Source organism: Nerophis lumbriciformis, linkage group LG27 (genome assembly GCF_033978685.3).
Source record: "Nerophis lumbriciformis linkage group LG27, RoL_Nlum_v2.1, whole genome shotgun sequence".
In the NCBI taxonomy this organism is placed as follows: Eukaryota; Metazoa; Chordata; class Actinopteri; order Syngnathiformes; family Syngnathidae; genus Nerophis; species Nerophis lumbriciformis.
The window spans coordinates 35,088,544-35,108,302 of NC_084574.2; the positions used below are offsets into that span (position 1 = coordinate 35,088,544).

The following is a 19,759-nucleotide window of genomic DNA, read 5'->3' on the forward strand; positions in this document are numbered from 1 at the left end:
TTACTTTTTGAAACCGATACCGATATTTTTGGAACCGATACCGATAATTTCCGATATTACATTTTAAAGCATTTACCGGCCGATAATATCGGCAGTCCGAACAGCTAAGTCCACTCTCGCTTTTTAAAAGGCCCGGCCTTTTAAAAACACTCGCAGTCACAGATCGACTTACAAATTTAATTGGTTCTGTGACTCAAAATACTCGTATGACCAATCAATGTCTCCGATTGAAAGAGCAGCATCTTCTCAGCCGTGGCTCACTAGCACAATAACAATGCCGGAAATGTGTCCTGTGAAAAACCATCCGACCGGAACTCTCTAATAACTAAAGTTCCTTGGGTGAATAATGAAAACTCACTACACCGGTATGTTTTAGCGCTTTCATGGCGAGTTTACTGACAGATATAAGTAAGAACTTTACACTACTTTATATTAGAAATGGCAATAGCGGAGGATAAATGTCCCAAAACAAGAAGATAAAGAAAAAGAAGAAGCTTATCGACTACGGACTACAAAGGCGGACTCGCGCAAATTTTCAGGACTTATACAGATCCCAAATACAGATCAGCAGGTACCAGAAGGTAAGAAAAGTTGCTCTTGCAATACATTGTGAAACAAAACGCTAGATATGTGTTACGATACCATAATACCGTATTTTCCGCACCATAAGGCGCCCTGGGTTATAAGCCGCGCCTTCAATGAACGGCATATTTCAAAACTTTGTCCACCCATAAGCCGCCCCGTGTTGTAAGCCGCATCTAACTGCGCTAAAGGAATGTCAAAAAAACAGTCATGGAATCGTATATCAACATGGACGGAGCTGCTGAAAAAAGCCACCCGGCCTCTTCGCGTAAACTTAAACTTACCTTAACCACTCGCTCATCTTTTCTTCATCCATCCCTTCGAGTTAGCTTTTATGATGACGCCGGCTGGAAAGGTCTCTTTTGGCAAGGTCTTCCTTTTGAATATCACCATGGGTGGAAGTTTCTGGCCATTAGCATGGCAAGCTAGAACCACAGTGAAGGATGACTTCTCATTCCCTGTGGTGCAAATATTCACCGTACGTGCTCCCGTTGTATCCACAGTGCGGTTCACAGGAATATCAGTTGCTGTGAAATAGTAATCCGTGTGCGGATGGAGAGATTGCGTCTTTTCATGAACCGGATCCCTGTCACTTGGTAGGAGCCATTTTGTGGTCTTTACAGATGTAAACACACAAAGGAAATGAAACGTACGGTATATCCGCGTGCTTTTTCTTCTTCTACGCGGGCGGGTGGTTGCTTACAGTAGAAGAAGAAGCGCTTCCTGTTCTATGGGGGCGGGTGCTTACCTTGGCGGTTGCTTGCGTAGAAGAAGAAGCGCTTCCTGTTCTACCGGGAAAAAAGATGGCGGCTGTTTACCGAAGTTGCGAGACCGAAACTTTATGAAAATGAATCTTAATATTTATCCATATATAAAGCGCACCGGGTTATAAGGCGCACTGTCAGCTTTTGAGAAAATTTGTGGTTTTTAGGTGCGCCTTATAGTGCGGAAAATACGGTAATACTCGTATGTTGAAGCACAGTACAATCCATCAAGCGGTGCGGCCTCATGGCTTACCAAAGTTATACTTAAAACATTTTGAAAGATTTTTTAGCGCCGTGTGTAATGTTCTATATTTTCAATGGAACGTATAACATTTTGATGTTGTTTACTTGAGTCATATTGCAGTCTAAACGTATCTCTAATGTGTGACTGCCATCATATTGCAGTCTACACGTATCTCTTATGTGTGACTGCCATCTAGTGGTCACAGTTATCATTTTACCATGTACCATACTTGCCAACCTTGAGACCTCCGATTTCGGGAGGTGGGGAGTGGGGGCGTGGTCGGGGGTGGGGCGGGGCGTGGTTGGGGGCGTGGTTAAGAGGGGAGGAGTATACTGACAGCTAGAATTCACCAAGTCAAGTATTTCATACATATATATATATATCCTGAAAATATGCAAACAAACTGTGTTTAGATAATTGATACTTCAAACTTGCATAAATAAATATTAAGGAATATAACATAACTTGGCTTCTGAGAGCTTCAAAATGTAATGAATAAAATGCTAAAGTTGTTGATAAACAAGCAATTATTTTAATAATTAAATATGGTCATTTTAAATGAATTATTATGATAATTTAAAATCAATTATTTCAAATATGTTTATTTTAATGTATAATTCTATGGCTGGATGTAATAAGGAGTCACGAAAAAATACAAATAAAAATACAATTAATTTTGATGTTTTTAGCAAAATATCAATCAATCTTTAATCAATCAATCTTTATTTATATAGCCCTAAATCACAAGTGTCTCAAAGGGCTGCACAAGCCACAATGACATCCTCGGTACAAAGCCCACATACGGGCAAGGAAAAACTCACCCCAGTGGGACGTCGATGTGAATGACTATGAGAAACCTTGGAGAGGACCGCATATGTGGGTAACCCCCCCCCCCCCCTCTAGGGGAGACCGAAAGCAATGGATGTCGAGTGGGTCTGACATAATATTGTGAGAGTCCAGTCCATAGTGGATCCAACATAATAGTAAGAGTCCAGTCCATAGTGGGGCCAGCAGGACACCATCCCGAGCGGAGACGGGTCAGCAGAGATGTTCCCAGCCGATGCACAGGCGAGCGGTCCACCCCGGGTCCCGACTCTGGACAGCCAGCACTTAATCCATGGACACCGGACCTGTGCCCCCCCCCCCACCCCTCAAGGAAAAGGGGAGCAGAGGAGAAAAGAAAAGAAACGGCAGATCAACTGGTCTAACAGGGGGGCTATTTAAAGGCTAGAGTATACAAATGAGTTTTAAGATGGGACTTAAATGCTTCTACTTTTGAAAATTTGAAACAGTGTTTAAGTTGTTTATACAGCCACCCTCAGTGTGACCTGTATGGCTGTTGATCAAGTATGTTTGCATTCACTTGTGTGTGTGAAAAGCCGCATATATTATGTGACTGGGCTGGCACGGGAAAGGAATGCCTTTAAAGTTTATTGGCGCTCTGCACTTTTCTCTACTTCCGTGTACGCAGCGGTATTTGAAAAAGTCATACATTTTACTTTTTGAAACCGATACCAATATTTTTGGAACCGATACCGATCATTTCCGATATTACATTTTAAAGCATTTACCGGCCGATAATATCGGCAGTCCGATATTATCGGACATCCCTACTCAAAAGTGCTACAAAAAGAACATGTTGGAAAAGGCAGAGGTTCATAAACAGAATATGTACTATAATGCACAGTGTCATAAAAAATACTTTATTCTAATGCCCTGGTTCTGGTCAAGGAGAGACAGAACAATGTTTAGTTGCTGCATTAACTAGCAGTGACAGCAACACAGAATTTCAAATGAGCGAACAGCTAACTCCACTCTCGCTTTTTTAAAGGTGACTCGCAGTCACAGATCGACTTACAAATTTAATTGGTTCTGTGACTCAAAATACTCGTATGACCAATCAATGTCTCCGATTGAAAGAGCAGCATCTTCTCAGCCGTGGCTCACTAGTACAATAACAATGCCGGAAATGTGTCCTGTGAAAAACCATCCGACCGGAACTCTCTAATAACTAAAGTTCCTTGGGTGAATAATGTAAACTCACTACACCGGTATGTTTTAGCGCTTTCATGGCGAGTTTACTGACAGATATATGTAAGAACTTTACACTACTTTATATTAGAAATGGCAATAGCGGAGGATAAATGTCCCAAAACAAGAAGATAAAGAAAAAGAAGAAGCTTATCGACTACGGACTACAAAGGCGGACTCGCGCAAATTTTCAGGACTTATACAGATCCCAAATACAGATCAGCAGGTACCAGAAGGTAAGAAAAGTTGCTCTTGCAATACATTGTGAAACAAAACGCTAGATATGTGTTACGATACCATAATACCGTATTTTCCGCACCATAAGGCGCCCTGGGTTATAAGCCGCGCCTTCAATGAACGGCATATTTCAAAACTTTGTCCACCCATAAGCCGCCCCGTGTTGTAAGCCGCATCTAACTGCGCTAAAGGAATGTCAAAAAAACAGTCATGGAATCGTATATCAACATGGACGGAGCTGCTGAAAAAAGCCACCCGGCCTCTTCGCGTAAACTTAAACTTACCTTAACCACTCGCTCATCTTTTCTTCATCCATCCCTTCGAGTTAGCTTTTATGATGACGCCGGCTGGAAAGGTCTCTTTTGGCAAGGTCTTCCTTTTGAATATCACCATGGGTGGAAGTTTCTGGCCATTAGCATGGCAAGCTAGAACCACAGTGAAGGATGACTTCTCATTCCCTGTGGTGCGAATATTCACCGTACGTGCTCCCGTTGTATCCACATGGTGGTTCACAGGAATATCAGTTGCTGTGAAATAGTAATCCGTGTGCGGATGGAGAGATTGCGTCTTTTCATGAACCGGATACCTGTCACTTGGTAGGAGCCATTTTGTGGTCTTTACAGATGTAAACACACAAAGGAAATGAAACGTACGGTATATCCGCGTGCTTTTTCTTCTTCTACGCGGGCGGGTGGTTGCTTACAGTAGAAGAAGAAGCGCTTCCTGTTCTATGGGGGCGGGTGCTTACCTTGGCGGTTGCTTGCGTAGAAGAAGAAGCGCTTCCTGTTCTACCGGGAAAAAAGATGGCGGCTGTTTACCGAAGTTGCGAGACCGAAACTTTATGAAAATGAATCTTAATATTTATCCATATATAAAGCGCACCGGGTTATAAGGCGCACTGTCAGCTTTTGAGAAAATTTGTGGTTTTTAGGTGCGCCTTATAGTGCGGAAAATACGGTAATACTCGTATGTTGAAGCACAGTACAATCCATCAAGCGGTGCGGCCTCATGGCTTACCAAAGTTATACTTAAAACATTTTGAAAGATTTTTTAGCGCCGTGTGTAATGTTCTATATTTTCAATGGAGCGTATAACATTTTGATGTTGTTTACTTGAGTCATATTGCAGTCTAAACGTATCTCTAATGTGTGACTGCCATCATATTGCAGTCTACACGTATCTCTTATGTGTGACTGCCATCTGGTGGTCACAGTTATCATTTTACCATGTACCCATACTTGCCAACCTTGAGACCTCCGATTTCGGGAGGTGGGGGGTGGGGGCGTGGTCGGGGGTGGGGGTGGGGCGGGGCGTGGTGGGGGCGTGGTTAAGAGGGGAGGAGTATACTGACAGCTAGAATTCACCAAGTCAAGTATTTCATACATATATATATATATATATATATATATATATATATATATATATATATATATATACATATATATATGTATATATATATATATATATATATATATATATATATATTAACGACATCATCTGGTACAACCCCCCATACAGCAAAAACGTCTCAACTAACATTGGACACAAATTCCTCAATCTGATTGACAAACACTTTCCCAAAGACAACACCCTAAGAAAAGTATTCAACAAGAACAACATTAAATTGAGCTACAGCTACATGAACAATATACGACAAATCATCTCAAACCACAACAAAACAATTGCAAATGAGCCGTCGGCCCCCAGACAGAGCGACTCCAAAACCAACAAAGACTGTAACTGTCGAAAGAAACCTGATTGCCCTCTCAACGGGGGGTGCTTACAAGCATCAGTTGTCTACCAATCTAAGGTAATACGCAAGGACATTAACACATCCGACACATATGTAGGATTAACCGAGGGAGAATTCAAAACCAGATGGAACAATCACAAGGCTTCTTTCAGGAACAAAAACCTGCGAAGTACCACAGAACTCAGCAAACACATTTGGGACCTCAAAGACAATAATGTTGAATATTCAATAACATGGCAAATTCTTGCATCCAGCACACCTTACAATAGTGGTAATAAAAGATGCAACCTATGCTTGAAAGAGAAACTGTTTATTATTTACCGTCCAGACCTGTCATCCCTCAACAAGCGCAGCGAAATTGTAACAGCATGCCGCCACAGACGGAAACACCTCCTAGGTAACACATGAGCCAATCACCACGCCCCTAGGCCAGCCTGTACCCACCCACTCTGTGCCCTATATAAACCATGGTATGTGAATGCTCCCATTAAAATCTCCTGATGATTGAGGGTACCCCACCTCATGAAACAGGCCTGTAGAGATGAAATAGTCTTGTGATTTTTTTCCCCACACATACATATATATATATATATATATATATATATATATATATATATATATATATCCTGAAAATATGCAAACAAACTGTGTTTAGATAATTGATACTTCAAACTTGCATAAATAAATATTAAGGAATATAACATAACTTGGCTTCTGAGAGTTTCAAAATGTAATGAATAAAATGCTAAAGTTGTTGATAAACAAGCAATTATTTTAATAATTAAATATGGTCATTTTAAATGAATTATTATGATAATTTAAAATCAATTATTTCAAATATGTTTATTTTAATGTATAATTCTATGGCTGGATGTAATAAGGAGTCACGAAAAAATACAAATAAAAATACAATTAATTTTGATGTTTTTAGCAAAATAGAGTAAAAATGTATTTAGTTTAAAAAAAAAAAATTAAATTAATAAACATATTTATTTTTAGGTAAAATAAACATAATAATACAATTTATCTCTAGTCTGGATGATTTAGTTATTGTCACCCTGTTGTCCTCCCGTTATGAAAAAACGCTGTCCTCACTCAGGTCCGCATGGAGCTGGAGGGGGCGTGGCTTCCAGCTCCGGCTGAAAATCGGGAGATTTTCGGGAGAATATTTGTCCCGGGAGGTTTTCGGGAGAGGCGCTGAATTTCGGGAGTCTCCCGGAAAATTCGGGAGGGTTGGCAAGTATGCATGTACCAAATAAAATTGCTTTGAGGTCAGTAAGCGCAACCAAAATTATTCCGTACATTAGGTGCACAGGGTTATAAGGCGCACGGTCAAGTTTTGAGAAAATGAAAGGATTTTAATTGCGCCTTATAGTCTGAAAAATATGGTACGTTTAATATGTCACTATCCCATCAATGGAATACATTGTGCTCACGTTGATGACAAATAATCCATAATTATTGTGATTTCAGTGCTGATGGCGTGTACGAAGTGTCCTTCTACTGCAACACGGTGGTGTCCAACACAGGGGACATTGTGTGGTTGCCGCCCGCCATCTACAAATCAGCCTGCGCCATCGAAGTACAGAACTTCCCCTTTGACCAGCAGAACTGCACCCTAAAGTTCCGCTCCTGGACTTATGATCACACAGAGGTGGACTTGATGCTCACCAGCGACTTCGCCAGCCGTGACGACTTCACGCCCAGTGGCGAGTGGGACATTGTGTCGCTTCCTGGACGCAAGAACGAGGACCCAAATGACATCACTTACTTGGACATCACCTATGACTTTGTTATCAAGAGGAAGCCGCTCTTCTACACGATTAATCTGATCATTCCCTGCGTGCTCATTACCTCTTTGGCTATTTTGGTCTTCTACCTGCCATCAGACTGTGGTCAGAAGATGACTTTGTGTATTTCAGTGCTGCTAGCGCTCACTGTGTTTCTGCTGCTTATTTCCAAGATTGTACCACCCACCTCGCTGGCAGTGCCACTCATTGGTGAGTTTTGTCAGTTTTTGAAAAAAAAGCAATATTTGCTGGATCTTATCTTCACCAGTCACAGTACATACAGGTAAAAGCCAGTAAATTAGAATATTTTGAAAAACTTGATTTATTTCAGTAATTGCATTCAAAAGGTGTAACTTGTACATTATATTTATTCATTGCACACAGACTGATGCATTCAAATGTTTATTTCATTTAATTTTGATGATTTGAAGTGGCAACAAATGAAAATCCAAAATTCCGTGTGTCACAAAATTAGAATATTACTTAAGGCTAATACAAAAAAGGGATTTTTAGAAATGTTGGCCAACTGAAAAGTATGAAAATGAAAAATATGAGCATGTACAATACTCAATACTTGGTTGGAGCTCCTTTTGCCTCAATTACTGCGTTAATGCGGCGTGGCATGGAGTCGATGAGTTTCTGGCACTGCTCAGGTGTTATGAGAGCCCAGGTTGCTCTGATAGTGGCCTTCAACTCTTCTGCGTTTTTGGGTCTGGCATTCTGCATCTTCCTTTTCACAATACCCCACACATTTTCTATGGGGCTAAGGTCAGGGGAGTTGGCGGGCCAATTTAGAACAGAAATACCATGGTCCGTAAACCAGGCACGGGTAGATTTTGCGCTGTGTGCAGGCGCCAAGTCCTGTTGGAACTTGAAATCTCCATCTCCATAGAGCAGGTCAGCAGCAGGAAGCATGAAGTGCTCTAAAACTTGCTGGTAGACGGCTGCGTTGACCCTGGATCTCAGGAAACAGAGTGGACCGACACCAGCAGATGACATGGCACCCCAAACCATCACTGATGGTGGAAACTTTACACTAGACTTCAGGCAACGTGGATCCTGTGCCTCTCCTGTCTTCCTCCAGACTCTGGGACCTCGATTTCCAAAGGAAATGCAAAATTTGCATGGTTGGGTGATGGTTTGGGGTGCCATGTCATCTGCTGGTGTCGGTCCACTCTGTTTCCTGAGATCCAGGGTCAACGCAGCCGTCTACCAGCAAGTTTTAGAGCACTTCATGCTTCCTGCTGCTGACCTGCTCTATGGAGATGGAGATTTCAAGTTCCAACAGGACTTGGCGCCTGCACACAGCGCAAAATCTACCCGTGCCTGGTTTACGGACCATGGTATTTCTGTTCTAAATTGGCCCGCCAACTCCCCTGACCTTAGCCCCATAGAAAATCTGTGGGGTATTGTGAAAAGGAAGATGCAGAATGCCAGACCCAAAAACGCAGAAGAGTTGAAGGCCACTATCAGAGCAACCTGGGCTCTCATAACACCTGAGCAGTGCCAGAAACTCATCGACTCCATGCCACGCCGCATTAACGCAGTAATTGAGGCAAAAGGAGCTCCAACCAAGTATTGAGTATTGTACATGCTCATATTTTTCATTTTCATACTTTTCAGTTGGCCAACATTTCTAAAAATCCCTTTTTTGTATTAGCCTTAAGTAATATTCTAATTTTGTGACACACGGAATTTTGGATTTTCATTTGTTGCCACTTCAAATCATCAAAATTAAATGAAATAAACATTTGAATGCATCAGTCTGTGTGCAATGAATAAATATAATGTACAAGTTACACCTTTTGAATGCAATTACTGAAATAAATCAAGTTTTTCAAAATATTCTAATTTACTGGCTTTTACCTGTATATCTTCTTTTTACATCACATACTTTTTTTTACAGCACATACATGTTTTTTACAGTACATACATTTTTTACAGTACAATGCATTATCTCAAAGTACATACATTTTTACGGTACACACCTTGGGCTACATATTTATTACACCAGATACCTTTACAGTACGTATTTTTAAAGTACATACATTTTGTACAGTACACACAATTTTTTACAGTTCATATTTTTTATAGAACATGTATTTATTTTTACTGAACGACTTTGTTCACACACCGGCGCCCCCCCCCCCCCCCCCCCCCCCCCCCTCTGGAGCCAGGCCTGGAGGTGGGGCTCGATGGCGAGCGCCTGGTCGCCGAGCAAAGAGGCAACGTGGACCCCCCCTCCAATGAGCTCACCACCCATGGAAGGGGCCATAGAATTCGGGTGCTTTGTGAGTTGGGCAGCAGTCGAAGGCAGGGCCCCTGGCAGTCCGATCCTTGGCTACAGAAGTTAGCTTTTGAGATGTGGAACGTCACCTTGCTGGGGCAGGAGCCTGAGCCAGTTCGCGAGGTAGAGAAGTTCTAGCAGGGGTGGCAATACTTGTTGTCCTGCAGCTCAGAGCCTGCACGGTGGAGTTTAACCCGGTAGACAAGAGGGTAGCTTCCCTTCACCTCCGGGTGGGGGGACATGTCCTGACTGTTGTTTGTGCTTACGCACCAAAGAGCAGTTCAGAGTACCCACCCTTTTTTGAGTCTCTAGAGGGAGTACTGGAGAGTGCTCTCCTTGGTAATTCCCTTGTTCTACTGGAGGACTTCAATGCTCCCGTTGGAGAGGCGTAATTGGGAGAAACGGCCGCCCTGATCTGAACCTCGTCACAGATTGTCAACCATGTTCAAACATAAGGGTGTCCATATGTGCACTTGTCACCGGGACACCCGAGGCCGCAGTTCGATGATCGACTTTGTGATTTTATCATCTGATTTTTGGTCTCATGTTTTGGACACTCGGGTGAAGAGGGAGGCGGAGCTTTCAACCGATCACTGTGTTTCTAACAGTGATCGGTTGAAACCGATCACTATTAGTGATCGGTTTCGATCGGATTGACAGATTGATGGCTCTTTCTCAAATTTTCGCCTTTTTTTTTTGGTGACTTCCAGCTAGGATAGGGACTAATATTGAGTTCCGGACCAGGGTGGAGGGTTCTGTGTGCCGAGCGAGAGTAGGTCAGGTGACCTGGTGAGCCATCTTTGAACTGGAAGCACACTGGATCTTTTTCATCCTCCCCCGCCGATGGTGGGGGAGGATGCCTGACAGACCTGCAGACCCAAATGCCTAATGAGGAGTTGGCTGGGAACGACTGGCAGAGTCTCCCGTCAGAGAGAGTTTCAATTCCCATCTTCTGAAGAACTTTGAACATGTTACGAGGGAGGTGCTGGACATTGAGTCCGAATGGACCCTGTTCCGTGCCCCTTTTGTTGAGACAGCCGATCAGAGCTGTAGCCCAAGGTGGCGGTAATCCCAGAACCTGGGATGCCGTCAAGCTGAAGGAGTCCTATCGGGTTCTTTTGGTTCATGGGTCTCCAGAGGTAGCGCAGAGGTTCCGACAGGCCAAGTGGTATGCAGCTTTTACGGTTGAAAAGGCAAAAACTGAGACATGGGAGGAGTTTGGAGAAGCCATGGACAACAATTTCCAGGCAGCTTCGAAGCGATTCTGGACCACCGTCCACCGCCTCAGGAGCGGGAAGCAGTGCACTGTCAACACAGTGTATAGTGGGGACGGTGTTCTGCTGACGTCGACAAGGGATGTTGTGGCTCGGTGGAAGAAATACTTCAAAGACCTCCTCAATCCCAACTTCTTGTCTGTCAATGAGCAAGCAACAGTGCCTGGGGACTCTGTGGTGGTCACTCCTATTTCTGTGGCTGATGTTACCAAAGTAGTTAAGAAGTCCCTCGATGGCAGGGCTCTTGGGTGGATGATATCCGCTCGGAGTTCCTTAAAACTCTGGATGCTTTGGGGCTGTCCTGGTTGAAAAGTCTCTGCAGCACTGCGTGGACATCGGGGGCGGTCCTTTTGGATTGGTGGACTGGGGAGGGTGTGTTCCAACTATCGTGGGATCACACTCCTCATCCTTATTGGTAAGCTCTTTTCAGGTGTACTGGAGAGGAGGCTATGCCGGATAGTCGAACCTCGAATTCAAGAGGAGCAGTGTGATTTTCGTCCTGGTCGTGGAACTGTGGACCAACTCTATACTCTCGGTAGGATCGTTGAGGGTGCATGGGAGTTTTCCCAACCAGTCTACATGTGTTGTGTGGACTTGGAGAAGGCATTTGACCGTATCCCTCGGAAAATCCTGTGTAGAGTGCTCAGAGCGTATGGGGTATCAGACTGCCTAATTGTGGCGGTCCGCTTCTTGCATGATCAGTGTTAGAGCTTGGTCCGCATTGTCAGCAGTAAGTCGGACCCGTGTCCAGTGATGGTAGGACTCCGCCTGGGCTGCCCTTTGTCACCAATTATGTTTACAACTTTTATGGATAGAATTTCTAGATGCAGTCAAGGCATTGAGGGGATCTATTTTGCAAGATTAGGGCTCTGCTATTTCCGGTTGATGCGGTCCTGCTGGCTTCATTTGGCCAGGATCTTCAGCTCTAATTTGATCGGTTCACAGCTGAGTGTGAGACGACTGGGATGAAAATCAGCACCTCCAAGTCCATAGTTCTAGCACAGAAAAGTGTTGAGTGCCATCTCCGAGCTGGGGAGGAGATCCTGCCTCAAGTGGTGGAGCTAAAGTAGGGGTCTTGTACACGAAGAGTGGATCGTGAGATCGATAGGCGGATCAGCCCAGCGTCTGCAGTGATGCGGACCCTGCATCGGTCCGTTGTGGTAAAAAAACAGCAACATTGGCTCTCAATTTACCGGTTGATCTACGTCCCTATCATCACCTATGGTCATTAGCTTTGGGTTATGACCGAAAAGACAAGCTCATTGGTACAAACGGCTGATATGAGTTTCCTCCGTCGGGTGGCAGGGCTCTCCCTTAGAGAAGTTCTGTCATTTGGGAGGAGCTCTGAGAAAGCCACTGCTCCTCCACATCGAGAGGAGCCAGATGAGGTTGTTCGGACATCTGGTCAGAATGCCCCCAGAATGCCTCCGTGGAGAGGTAGTTAGGGCGCGTCTGACCAGTAGGAGACCACGGGGAAGACCCAGGACATGGTGTAGAGACTATCCTCCCAGCTGCCCTGGGAACGCCTCAAAATACCCTGTGAAAAGCTAGACAAAGTACCTGGAAAGAGGCAAGTCTGGGCTTCTCTGCTTATGCTGCTGCCCCGCGACCTGATTTCGGATAAACAGAAGAAGATGGATGGATCGATGGATGCAATTTTACAGTATCTACATTTACAGTGCATACATCTCTTTTACAGTGCATACATTTTTTACATTACATAATGTGTTTTACTGTACTTCTTTTTAAAGTACATACATATTTTTACAGTATGGATGAAACATGACTTAAATGTGTATGCACATTTTTAAAGTGCATACATTTTTTACAGTACATACATTTTTTTATTCAGTACATACATTTTACTATCCATATTTTCTTACAGTACATACATTTTTACAGTACATACATATATTTACAGTGCATACTGTACATCTTTTTGCACCACATACATTGTTTACTGTATATATGTTATTGCATTACATGCAATTTTTTTTTATAGAACATCTTTTTTACAATAGATACGTTTTTATAACATACTGTAAATCTTTTTTTTTTTTTTTACCAGTACATAACATTTTTTTTAACAGTATTGTACTTATTTGTACGATACATAGATACAGCACATTTTTTTTTACAGTACATACATTGTTTCCAATACAGTGCATACGTATTGTAAAGGTACATAATGTGCATATTTTATTACACTAGATACATATTTTTACTGAACCTACATTTTTTACTGTACAAACTTTATTTTACTATGCTTTATTTTTCTACAGTGCATAGATTTTTTTACATTACATTCTGAACATATTTTTACACCACATTCATTTTTACAGTAGATACATGTTTTTACAGTACATTCAATTTTGTATTACATTATATGCAGTATTTTTTTACAGTATATACATTTACAGTTCAAACATTTTTTTTTTACAGTATATACATTATTTACAGTACAGTACAAACATTTTAAAAGTGTATGACATATATTTTTATTACGTACAAACCATTTTTACAGTACATTTGTTCATGGTATGTTTTTCCAAGAGTGCAGATGTTATTTTTGAACTGTTGGGAAACAATCAGTCAGCTAATGTCAGTCAATTAGTTATTTTTCCACTTTATGTCTTCATTGGTATGAACTGAGAGGGGATATGCAAACCCGCATTTTGCTCAGATGCTGTCCGTCCCTGAGGCTTTTACTTTGAAAGAGGAAATGAGAAGTATCTGAGGTTGTTTTTGTGTTCCCCAAGGTAAATACCTCATGTTTACTATGGTGTTGGTCACCTTCTCCATCGTGACCAACGTTTGCGTCCTGAACGTTCATCACCGCTCTCCATCCACCCACCACATGCCTAAGTGGGTCAACCGCCTCTTCCTGGTCCAACTCCCTACATTACTTTTCATGAGGCGTCCAGGTGTGACTAACGTCCGTAAAAGAGTCAAGAGGATGTGTGCGGAACGCGACACCGTCAGAAAGAATCCTTCTCAGACGGCAAGAGATAAGCGACGCTTGTCTAACGTGAACCTGAGTGAAGTTCGGACTAATACCAACTCCTCCTATGTGAACGCAAACTGGGCCCACAAGTATTGCTGGAGGCTGGGAGACATCCCGGACATCGGGTATGGATGTCCAGACGTCCACAGGCCTTTGACCACCCAGTGGGAAGCTGATGTGCAGGAGGCGGTGGAGGGAGTGAAATACATTGCTGAGCACATGAAGAAAGAAGATGATGACGAAGGAGTAAGTTCAACTTCAAATAGTGCATATTTTATACTAATACTATTTGCCGATACTAATACTAACTTAGTTTGTTAATCATGATATCATGATAAGATCAATGTATATATATATATATATATATATATATATATATATATATATATATATGTATGTGTGGGAAAAAATCACAAGACTATTTCATCTCTACAGGCCTGTTTCATGAGGGGGGGGGTACCCTCAATCGTCAGGAGATTTTAATGGGAGCATTCGCATACCATGGTTTATATAGGGCACAGAGTGGGTGGGTACAGGCTGGCCTAGGGGCGTGGTGATTGGCTCATGTGTCTAGGAGGTGTTTCCGTCTATGGCGGCATGCTGTTACAATTTCGCTGCGCTTGTTGAGGGATGACAGGTCTGGACGGTAAATAATAAACAGTTTCTCTTTCAAGCATAGGTTGCATCTTTTATTACCACTATTGTAAGGTGTGCTGGATGCAAGAATTTGCCATGTTATTGAATATTCAACATTATTGTCTTTGAGGTCCCAAATGTGTTTGCTGAGTTCTGTGGTATTTCGCAGGTTTTTGTTCCTGAAAGAAGCCTTGTGATTGTTCCATCTGGTTTTGAATTCTCCCTCGGTTAATCCTACATATGTGTCGGATGTGTTAATGTCCTTGCGTATTACCTTAGATTGGTAGACAACTGATGTTTGTAAGCACCCCCCGTTGAGAGGGCAATCAGGTTTCTTTTGACAATTACATCCTTTGTTGGTTTTGGAGTCGTTCTGTCTGAGGGCAGACGGCTCATTTGCAATTGTTTTGTTGTGGTTTGAGATGATTTGTCGTATATTGTTCATGCAGCTGTAGCTCAATTTAATGTTGTTCTTGTTGAATACTTTTCTTAGGATGTTGTCTTTGGGAAAGTGTTTGTCAATCAGATTGAGGAATTTGTGTCCAATGTTCGTTGAGACGTTTTTGCTGTATGGGGGGTTGTACCAGATGATGTCGTTCCGTTTTCTGTTCTTTTTTGGCTGGTTTCCTGGCGTGGGTTCATAGGTGAGGGTGAAATTGTATCCGCTTTCATCAAGGGCTTTTTGGTACGGGGGGGTTGCTTGGTCAAATTCAGCTTTGCTAGATGACAGCATCGATAGCCTTTTATTGATTCCGGTAGGTATTCTTTTCGTGGTGGTGGGTGGGTGGTTGCTGTCATGGTGCACGTATTGGAGTGTTGTGTTGGGTTTCGTGAATGGTTGGTAGCTGTTATTTCTCAGGTTGAAAGTGACGTCAAGGAAGTTGACGGTTTGCTTGTTGGCTTCAATCGTGATCCGTAGGCCGTATATATATATATATATATATATATATATATATATATATATATATATATATATATATATATATATTTATATATATATATATATATATATATATATATATATATATATATATATATTAGTGATGGGTTGATGAGGCGTCATGAAGCGTTTCGACACATTGCAAAACTGTATTGATACTGTGTCGATACTGTGTCACTAAATACTGACATCTGCTGGACATTAAAAATCCCTACAGGCAACCTATGGACCGACTCAACTGACATTGATTTTATGACCTAGTATATACAATAATATAAACCAAGTCATTATATTTCATTTAGGATTATTTCATATCATCATTTAAATAAAAATATATTTTTTATCTTTTTTAGATACAGTCAATAAAAAATGTGAACATGTATCATAACATGGAAATCTAAGAGAATGTGTTGTGAATGAGGATGCTTGTGGACTGGGATTTTTTTAAATTAATTTTTTACACATTTTTATTTAAAAAAAAACAGTTTTTCCAACTTATTCAATTTTAGACGATTTCTTTCATTGATTGATTGAGACTTTTATTAGTAGGTTGCACAGTGAAGTACATATTCCGTACAATTGACCACTAAATGGTAACACCCGAATAAGTTTTTCAACTTGTTTAAGTCGGGGTCCACTTAAATTGATTCATGATACAGATATATACTAACATCATAATACAGTCATCACACAAGTTAATCATCAGAGTATATACATTGAATTATTTACATTATTTACAATCCGGGGTGTGGGATATAGAGGGGGCGGGTTAAGTTTGGTTGTTATCAACACTTCAGTCGTCTCTTCTTAGTTATTATTTCTCCGGCTGTAGAAAAGACCCGCTCACAGGGCACAGAGGAGGCGGGAGTGCGACACAGTTCGCGTATCGGTCACGTGACCAAAACAGCTCATGATCGGTCACATGACTTTCTAAAAGCGGTACGCGCACCGACACAGGGTTTTGCTCTATGAGCTCGACGCATGCGCCGATGCATCGGTGTTGCCGGACCCATCACTAATATATATATATATATATATATATATATATATATATATATATATATATATATATATATATATATATATATACTGTATATATATATATACAGTATATATATATGTACGTATACTGAACAAAAATATAAACGCAGCACTTTTGTTTGTGTTCCCATTTTTCATGAGTTGAACTCAAAGATCAGACATGTTTACTATGTACACAAAAGACCTATTCCTCTCAAATAGTGTTCAAAAATCTGTCTAAATCGGTGCTAATTAGCAGTTCTTCTTTGCCAACAAAATCCATCCCACCTCACAAGTGTAGCATGGATGTATATATCCATTCATCCATCTTCTTCCACTTATCCGAAGTCGGGGCGCGGGGGCAGCAACCTAAGTAGAGAAGCCCAGACTTGCCTCTCCCCACCTATTTCGTGTAACTCTTCGCAGGTGATCCTGATGTGTTCCTAGGCCAGCTAGGAGACATTGTCTCTCCACCACTCCTGGGCCTTCCCTGTAGTCTCCTACCAGTTGGAGGCGCCCAAAACACCTCCCCAGGGAGGCGTTCGGGGGGCATTCTGACCAAATGCCCAAACCACCTCGTCTGGTTCCTCTCGATGTGAAGGAGCAGTGGCTTTACTCTGAGATCCTCCCGAATTGCAGAATTTTCTCATCCTATCTCGACAGAAAGCCCTGCCACTCGACGGAGGAATATCATTTCGTCCGCTTGCACCCATGATCTTGTCTCTTTGGTCATGACCCAAAGGTCATGACCATAGCTGAGGATAGGGACGTAGATTTAGACATAGATTGAGAGCTTTGAGTGGGTGATGCAGGGTCTGCATCACTGCAGATGCTGTACCGATCCACCTGTCGAGCTCACAATCCACTCTCCCCTCATTCGTGATCAAGACACAAAGGTACTTGAACTCCTCCACTTGGGGCAGGATCTTCTCCCCAACCTGGAGATGGCACTCCACCCTTCTCTAAGTGAGCCCCATGGACCTGGACTTTGAGATGATGATTTTCATCCCAGTCGCGTCACACTCCAGTGAGAGCTGAAGAGCCTGGCCAGATGAAGCCAGAGGACCACATTATCCGCAAAAAGCAGATCCTGCAACTCATTGTCCTGACTGCGCCAAGAAATTCTGCAGCCCTGGCGAAGTCCAACCTCACTGGAAACGGGTCCGACTTAAAGCGGACCAAGCTCTGACACTATCATGCAAGGAGCAGAACGACCGCCACAATCAGTCAGTCCAATACACCAAACTCTCTGAGCAATGTCCACAGGATTTCCCGGGGGAAATGGTTGAATGCCTTCTCCAAGTCCACAAAACACATGTAGACTGGTTGGGCAAACTCACACGCACCTTCAAAGATCCTGCCGAGAGTATAGAGTTGGTCCACAGTTCCACGACCAGGATAAAAAAAACATTGTTCCTCCTGAATCTGAGGTTCGATTATCCGGCATAGCCTCCTGTCAAGTACACCTGAAAATACTTTACCGGAAAGGTCGAGGAGTGTGATCCCACAATAATTGGAACACACCCTATGGTTCCCCTTTTTAAAAAGAGAAACCACCAACCCAGTCTGCTAATCCAAAGGCACCCCCCCCGATGTCCACGCAATGCCGTAGAGTCTTGTCAACCATGACAACCCAGCATCCAGAGCCTGAAAGAACGGATGAGCGGATGAGAACGTATCTCATCCGTCCTGCCACCGAAGAGCTTCTAAACTAACCTCAGCCCCAGAAATAGGAGAGCCTACCATATAGTCCCCACTGCTTCCTCATTGGAAGATGTGTAACTGGGATTAAGGAGAATTAAGTATTTCTCCCACCGATCCACAATATCCCCAGTTGATGTCAGCTGCACTTTGTCCCCACTATACACAGTGTTGACCGTGCACTGCTTCCCCCTCCTGAGGTGGCGTATGGTGGTCCAGAACGCTTCAAAGCCATCTGGAAGTCGTTCTCCATGGTTTCTTTAAACCCCTCCCATGTCCGAGATTTTGCCTCTGCAACCGTAAAAGCCGCACACCGCTTGGCCTGTCTTGTACCTGTCCTCTGCCTCCGGAGTCCCATGAGCCAAATAGACCGGATAAGTCTTCTTCTGCTTGACGGCATCTCTCACCACTGGTGTCTTCCAGCGGGTTCTGGGATTACCGCCATGACAGGCACCAACCACTTTGCGGCCACAACTCAGATTGGCTGTCTCGACAATAGAGGCACAGAACTTGTTCCACTCGAACTCAATGTCCAGCGCCTCCTTCGTAACATGTTTGAAGTTCTTCCGCAGGTGGGACTTGAAACTCTCTCTGACAGGAGACTCTGCCAGATGTTTCCAGCAGACCCTCATTATATGCTTGGGTCTGCCAGGTCTATCCGGCATCCTCCACCACCATCAGAGCCAACTCACCACCAAGTGGTGATCAGTTGAGAGCGCTGCTGAGTCTCTCTGCCTTTCGCGGAGACGGATCTATTTCAAATGTTTATTATGATAAATGATAAATGGGTTATACTTGTATAGCGCTTTTCTACCTTCAAGGTACTCCAAGCGCTTTGACAGTATTACCACATTCACCCATTCATACACACATTCACACACTGATGGCGGGAGCTGCCATGCAAGGCGCTAACCAGCAGCCATCAGGAGCAAGGGTGAAGTGTCTTGCTCAAGGACACAACGGACGTGACTAGGATGATAGAAGGTGGGGATTGAACCCCAGTAACCAGCAACACTCCGATTGCTGACACGGATTTATTACTTTTAATTTTGATGATTATTACTGAAAACTAATGAAAATTACAATATTAGTACCTCAGAAAATTTGAATATTAGATCTTGTGTTCTATCCCCGGGTTTGGGGTCTTTCTGTGTGGAATTTGCACGTTCTCCTTGTAAATGCGTGGGTTCCCTTCGGATACTCTGGCTTCCTCCCACCCCCAAAGACATGCACCTGGGGATAGGCTGGTTGGCAACACTAAATTGACCCTAGTGTGTGAATGTGTCTATCTGACTGTGGAAATGTTCAGTTAAGTTTCCACATTCAGTGAAGAGGTGGGGTAAAAAAAGGGGGTGTGGCGGGGGGCGTGGTTAAGATATATATATATATATATATATATATATATAAAAATACTTGACTTTCAGTGAATTCTAGCTATATATATATATATATATATATATATATATATATGTATATATATATATATATATATATAT

At 42.7% G+C, this 19,759-nt stretch overlaps 1 protein-coding gene across 1 annotated transcript in view; it reads left to right on the top strand.

Annotated features, from left to right (window-relative positions):
- The window catches only part of LOC133624460 (neuronal acetylcholine receptor subunit beta-2-like), a 61,963-nt gene that overhangs the window by 31,982 nt on the left and 10,222 nt on the right, over positions 1-19,759 (top strand). The window contains exons 6-7 of the mRNA XM_072916436.1: positions 7,085-7,611; positions 13,722-14,212. Coding sequence (XP_072772537.1) covers positions 7,085-7,611; positions 13,722-14,212 — 1,018 coding nt within the window. The remainder of the gene's footprint in view (positions 1-7,084; positions 7,612-13,721; positions 14,213-19,759) is intronic.